General features: G+C 38.0%; 1 protein-coding gene across 1 annotated transcript in view; it reads right to left on the reverse strand.

The window, feature by feature from the left end:
• Window positions 1-7,500, reverse strand: part of csmd3b (CUB and Sushi multiple domains 3b) — a 1,051,207-nt gene that overhangs the window by 284,153 nt on the left and 759,554 nt on the right. Inside the window, exon 36 of the mRNA XM_056479206.1 lies at window positions 2,802-2,898. Coding sequence (XP_056335181.1) covers window positions 2,802-2,898 — 97 coding nt within the window. The remainder of the gene's footprint in view (window positions 1-2,801; window positions 2,899-7,500) is intronic.

Below are 7,500 nucleotides of genomic sequence, written 5' to 3' on the forward strand. Positions count from 1 at the left end.
TTTTTTGGTGATGTTAGTTTTTGTGTAATACATTCTTCAGTGAATTTATTTAGTCATGTTTTAATAAAAACATATTCATGTTTTCAGTGTTTTGAGGGATATTTAGTGTATTCTGACCTACAGTAACCTCTGATTAGCTATTTGAAAGGCTACTGTAGCTCCCATTATACAAATTATGCATCTAATTTGACTTTACTTTTAGGCTATATAAAGAAACAAACACCAATTTTACGAGATATGTGTGATGTGAACACTTACGATCTTCAACAGTGCTTTAGATCTGCCGCATTCAGACAGTCGAATGAATGTTTTGTCACATAGACTGGTGCGATTATGCATTTCCAATGGTTTGAACTGTTATAGGGGAGGTCAAATGTATATTCATATTATGTTTTATTTTATTTAATAATTTTAGCATTTAAGATACAGATCAATAAAACTATTTCTCACTAATAAAGGGCCGACTCCCCCATACATCTTGTTTTGATGTACTTCAGGGGGATCAACTGTTAATTAGGAGGGTTTATCCCCCTGTAATTTGCACCCTCCATATGTATGTTTGCAGGTTAGTCTTATGATATCCTTCAACAATAAACATAGCAGTTGATATTTCTACACATTTATCTCAATGTTTAGCATATGCAAATACCGTCTCAAAAACAACAATTCCATTTGCTTTTGTGCTCATTCGCAAGGCCATGTTGACCATTAAGTTTTGTTTATTGACTTTTGGCCCTGTTGGCCTTCCATACACAACCCACTGAGCCATCGGGCCTCAGAAATGACAAGCTGTTAGCATCAGTCCATTTTCCTCTGTGTACAAACAAATGAAGTGCTGAGCGGTGAGGTGCAGTGCCCATTAGATGTGCTGCCAGACATAGCAATTAATTAGCTAGCCAAAAACAGCAAGATGTGCCGTCTCCAAGTTTGCTGGCTCGAAGAATTACAAACGATTGACTTTCTTCAAGGTGCAACTCAATTAGTGATATCAGGTTCGAGGCGAGGAATCTCTTATGTTTTCATTTGAATTTAATTCTTGTACAGACTGAGAGCAAAGATCGTTTGGTTTGAAAGGACTAATGAAATGTACTGCTAATGCAATATCCTGCTAATCTAATTAAAATCTGATTTATAATGTTCTGCTTGAGAATGCTTGATACTGACTGGCCAATCATGACATTGATGTATTTCTGAATAATGACAACATAAATATATATGGAACGAAGGCCAGCTAGCGAAGTGCTATGAAGGTAAACCTCACTCCTCTGACCTCTAAAGGTGCCTTAGCAACAGATTCTAGAGGCCATGGTCTTTAGCCTTCTTGTTAGAGCAACCAACTCCCATAAAAATAATTGCCAATTCAATCCCAACCCAGACCCGGTTGGGCGCAGTAGGACCGGTAGGTTACATGTGGGGGCTCGTCCGGGATAGGAGTGAGGTTTACAGAGAGAGTGGTGGATGAGTGTAACTGAGGCCATCTAGCGAAGTGCTGTGCATGTAAACCTCACTCTTCTGACCTCTAAAGGTGCTCTAGCGACAGACACTAGAGGCCATAGTCTCTAGCCTCTGTGTTAGAGCAACCGACTCCCATACCATGAATCACTGGTTCGATCCCAGCTTAGACCGGGTTGGGTGCAATAGGACCGGTGGATTACATGTGGGGGCTCGTCCGGGATGGGAGTGAGGTTTAGGTGTGGTGATTGTAATGGAGGCCAGCTAGCGAAGTGCTACACTCCTCTGACCTCTAAAAAGGTGCTCTAGTAACAGACGCTTGAGGCCATAGCCTTTAGCCTCCTTGTTAGAGCAACCGACTCCCATACAATGAATCACCGGCTTGAAACCAGCTCAGAGTGGGTTGGGTGCAGTAGGTTAATGGGTTGCACACACGATTAGTTACGATTAATTGCATCCGAGATAAAATTTTGTATTTACATAATATATGCAAATGTACGTATATACAGCACGTATAAATAGACACACATGCTGTACATAAAATACAAAAATATATAAATTAAATATAATTCCATATATAATTTTAGATAATTTGTATTATATAAATATATTTATATATATAAACTCAATCAAATATTTAATACAATATAGTCATACATACAGTTGAAGTCAGAATTATTAGCCCCCCCCCCCCTCTTTTATTTATTTTTAAATATTTCTTTAATGATGTTTAACAGAGCAAATTTTCACAGTATGTCTGATAATATTTTGTCTTCCGAAGAAAGTCTGATTTGTTTTATTTCTGCTAGAATAAAAGCAGTTTTTAATTTTTTAAAAACTATTTTAAGGTCAATATTATTAGCCCCTTTAAGCTATATATTTTTTCGATAGTCTACAGAACAAACCATCATTTAATATAATAATATTTAATATGATAATATAAATCAGTTATTAGAAATGAGTTATTAAAACTATTATGATTAGAAATGTGTTAAAAAAAAACTCTCCGTTAAACAGAAATTGGGGATAAAATAAACAGGGGGAGCTAATAATTCAGGGGGGCTAATAATTCTGACTTCAACTGTATATTTACATACACAAAAATATACACAGTGCACACAAATATATTTTGTAACTATGAACTAAAAATTTAGATAAATTATTAAAAATATATTTATAATTATATAATTAAAAAAAAATAATTAACCAACTCGTGTACAGACATGCATAAGCAGTACATACTGTAATGAGTTGGGTACTTTTAGTAAAAGGAAAACTTGTTCAGTCTAGAGATTTCAGTCTATAAAACATGACAGTGAATCTTTTTATTCTATTATCCGAAAGCTCACCTGAATAGCTGCCCAGTCTGGGTGCATTGTTGTCTGCGCCGTCGTAGAAGTCCAGGGAATCCCAGTTGTGTTCAGTGGCAAAACTCACAACTTGGATCTGATTAACAGAGAAAACAAGAAAATGAGCAAAAAGCAGCAGAACAACAGCAGAAAGACAGACACATTAATCAGAATCAGAATGAGCTTTATTTGCCAAGTGTGCGCAAACACCTAAGCATTTTTGATTCTGATTACACACACACATATCAACACAAAAGAAATGAAGGGATATTAAAATAAGTGGAAAAATAAAGTAAACAATAACATAATAATAATACACATATAACGTATACATACATTAAACATATACATATATATAGAGAGAGATTATTGCAATATGCAAATTGTTTACTGTTTTAACTACATAAACAAAAAATATACATTATATATACACATATTTACAATATACAGTATATATATATTTACAAATACAGATATGGCTACTGAGAATGCGTGAGTGAATTAAGAAATAAAGAAATATCCCACGTCTCCGCAGTAAACTGCAGTAAAGCAGAACATGGTCTAACCAAGTGGCAACCTCCCGCTCTCCATCGGGAAGCCAATACGGAAGTAACTGAAACTGCAATTCATCAAAATTCCGCTAGTCCTGGCTCCATAATAGAGCAAATTGCAATTGAGCCCACTGTTAGAATGGCCAATTTTACAGCAGAAAAAAAGGTGTTTACAGCCTGGTACAAAGAACGATTTTGGTTCATATAGCTATTATTACCCTCCATGACAACTGTGAGGGGGTGAATTTTTTTATAACTCATCCATTTCCTTTATATTAGGTTATATTAGGTTTGCATAATTAAGGGCGTGGCCACTTGAGTGACAGCTAGGTCTTGCTGGTCGCCGTCACTTCACCTCAGCTGAATCCGGCAGATTAGCCACTGATCTCAGCATATTTATTGTATGTTTGTGTTGTTTTATGTGGCTTTACACAGTCAGCTGCCTTTTGGACTTATTTCTTACAATTATCAGATGATATGGGATGCTGTGTGCATTTAATTGTGCTCACAAACCATTCATGTGGTCTCCGTTTCCCATGTGAGTAAAGTTATATACTTGTATACCATCTCTATAAATGTATTTGTTTTATTCAAGGTCATTTATCATTAGTATTTTTCTTTAGACCCGTAAAGCACTCCAGAATGTGACAGATTGATTAGCTGTAGGCTCTAGAACAGTCCTCTGAAGCGTTATCATACAGTGTTATGCTGGATTTCATCAATAGTCTTGGATTTACTAACACAGACTATATTTGAAGTGTTTGGAAGTAATTTGCGTTTTCCTCCTGTAGAAAAACATCATAAGAACAATGCTTAGTGGCTCACTGTATTACTACAGTGTTTTTAAAAGTCTAAACACTTTATTGATATAGTGTACAGCCAAGCACATGTGGTCAGAACACAAACGAGCCGCAGGTAATAAAGTATCAAGCATCAAGCGTTTCTCCTAAAGTAAAGTCTGTCTGCCAGGTCTAAGCAAAGTGCTAGCAGGTGTCTGTATCTCCGCTCACTCTCCGCCTCTTTCCCCTGGTTGGTATCCCGCCGTGGGTGCGATAACACGCGAACAAAATGGCGATGGTTGGCCGCGCCTACTTGTAGCTTCATTTGCACTCTTCAGAAACCTATGGGTGACGTCACGGATACTATGTCCATATATTTTACAGTCTATGGGTCTAACACAAGAAATACATGGCCAGCAGGAGGCAGTTATATACTGTAGTAGCCAGAGCACGTGAGCTAAGCGGTGTGAAAGCGGCCTCTTTTCTTTCAGTACAGTTTTTTAATAAGAATTTAATAGGCCTAAGTTATCAACTGTATATTTTTTAGCCCATTTGTTTAGGCAGCTGTGTGTGTTATCTTATACTACATAGTTAAACTGACTATTAGCCTATTTTAAACAAGGAGCTCTGAACATAACTCGAATTATGCTTCCACGACCACGTCTTATTAATGCATACCCTTGTTTTAATTAAAGTTGTACTTTAATAATTGATTATGAAATGGAATAATTCATTCCTGGAATAGTCCTATATATGAAACTAAAGAAATACCGTAAAAAATAATGAATGGCATTTAAGCCTGCATGAACAACAGAACACATACAGGTACGAAATTCAAATCGAATAGACTCTAAAAATAATTTTTAATTGAAGTCATAATATGTATGGCTTAAAGAGAACTATTCTAAACACCTGCCGTTAATTTGTCTGCATGTCATCTCTGTAACAACAGACATGAGGAGCGTGTGTAGCCTAAGGCTGGGGAATGCGCCATTTAAAAAAGCATATAGCATGTACAACCAACAAACCAACTTATTTTCATTTAGAAAATTAAATTTATTTATAATAGTTCTTATAAAAGATGCGTTTTTTAAAATTCGCACCAAAACTGAGGCGTTAATTTTAGAAACTATAAAACATCTATGCAAATTAGGCTAATGCAATACTGTATGTAAAAAAAAAAACTAAATTATTATATACTATAGGAGCCTATAGGCTATAAGTCAATATATTGCCTTGTTGTTTCTTCACATGCAGCGCGCACATTGGACCGCGAGTGACCGAGACAGCGAAAAAAGACAGAACAGAAAGTCTAAGTTAAAACAAAATGCTTAAGTCATAATCTTTAAATAATGACTCCTTGAGATTTGTGATTATTAACAATTATAGTGAGCTACATGTACGACTCTGACACAGACCAAGCAGAGAGTACAAAATCATATGTGTCTTTGTACAGTTTTACAGCCAACTGTGTGCTAGTTTCAAGTGCCGAGCTTGTGCACAGAAACTAATAACCACGCACACTGAATTAACTTTGACTGAGGCACCGGATGCGCCGCTTGAAGCCGCGACACGGCACACCAGACACTCTCTGTGGCGAACCAGAAACATGAAGTGTGCCGAATCGTCGCGCCATGCATTTTTGAATTCTAAATGTAGGTTTCTGCAGCGGTCCGCGGCGTCCAGCCATCGACTTGAGTGTACCCTGATAGAAACCGATGTTTAGAAGTCTAAAACGCATGCTAGTTAAGATCACAGGGAGCTTCTGTGATTGCGAGAAATGCAAACGGCTGAAGTATAAGGTAGACTCAATGAGAAGTACACATGTTTGCAAACCTACCTAAAGATACAACCAATAATTCAGATTATGGCCCGTTTCCACTGAGTGGTACGGTACGGTTCGGTTTGGTTTGGTACGCTTTTATGGCCGTTTCCACTGTCAAAAAGCGTACCGAACCGTACCGCACCACTTTTTCGGCACCCTTTCGAAAGGGTACCAAACACCAAAAGGCGGAGCCACACGCGCAGCTGAACGCTATTGGTTTACAGAGATACGTCATTCGCTTACGCAACAAGCCAGAATGAAAACAAAAAACCCGCCATGTTTGAAAAACACAGCGAGAGATTTTAGCGGAATTATAAATACATATAATAACGAGCCATGGTCGATCTGGGCTCAAACAAACCTTGTCGTCGTCTTGATAAACAGCCACAAATCCAAGAAGAAGAGCAGATTTACCCTGTGCCCGTAGTTTTTTACGAGCCAGTCTGAGGCGCGAGCGGTTTCGCTTTCTTGCTAGCGCTCGCCGCGCGTCTAACATTATATCTGAAATAACAAACTTCTTGAGCTGATGATAATAACCTGCGCTTGATTATTGACGTGCTTTTGAAACCCGATCCTGTCAGACACTGACAAACGCGAGAGTGAAGCGTGAAGAAACAAAGGAGAAGCTGGAAAAAAGGAGCACATTAAATACGGGCGAAATGTCTACTTTATGTAGTTCTTCTGTAGTTGGGAACATATGGGAGACTGTAAGGGTCTGTATGTGTTTATATATGTTCATTTATTTAGTTATTTAATATAATTACAGACGTTACAGTAGGCTGTTTCACACTGTCTTTGATTTGCAGTTATAATCAACTCATGTTCATTGAAAAGTTAGTAATAAACATTTCTACACAAGTATTTATGTGTATGAAGCATCTGTGTTGTAAGAAGTGCTTCTCATATGATATGTAAGTGACCCGTACAGCTTTATTGTAGACATTTTCTCGAGCGAGAATGACGTCGACTGAAACTTTCTGTCATACACCACGCCCACCAAAAGGGTACCCTTGTTAGTGGAAACGCAAGCCTAATAAAGGTGACCCGTACCAAACCGAACCGTACCGTACCGTACCAGTCAGTGGAAACGAGCCATTAGAGCGATAATGTGGAGAATATAGCTCTTGTGTTGAGCCCAATGAGCCTTGCATCTAAAATAGAGAATGTTCCTTTAGTGATATCGCTTCGACCAACGCTGAAAATGGCGGACGTGAATCAACAAACTGAGGATATGATGACGCGCCTGTCAATCAATATTGGTGGGCGGGGGGACCGCTCTCCTACGTAAAGTTGCGGTCGATTTGAAAACCGCTCCAATTGGTCCACCGTTTTTATGTTGTTAAATTGAAAAAAAAGCACTGGGTGTGTTTATATCACCCCAATATGACGGTCTATACACCATACATGCACATATGTCTGTCCAAACATAGATTTTTTACCATAGGTGCCCTTTAAAAGATCCAGGATCTGCCAAATCATTTTAGATCATTTAAGCGAGGTACGAAGAACGGACCCCAGGACACCACCTCACTGAATGTAATGAA

The sequence above is a fragment of the Danio aesculapii genome, chromosome 19, assembly GCF_903798145.1.
Source record: "Danio aesculapii chromosome 19, fDanAes4.1, whole genome shotgun sequence".
Classification (NCBI taxonomy): domain Eukaryota; kingdom Metazoa; phylum Chordata; class Actinopteri; order Cypriniformes; family Danionidae; genus Danio; species Danio aesculapii.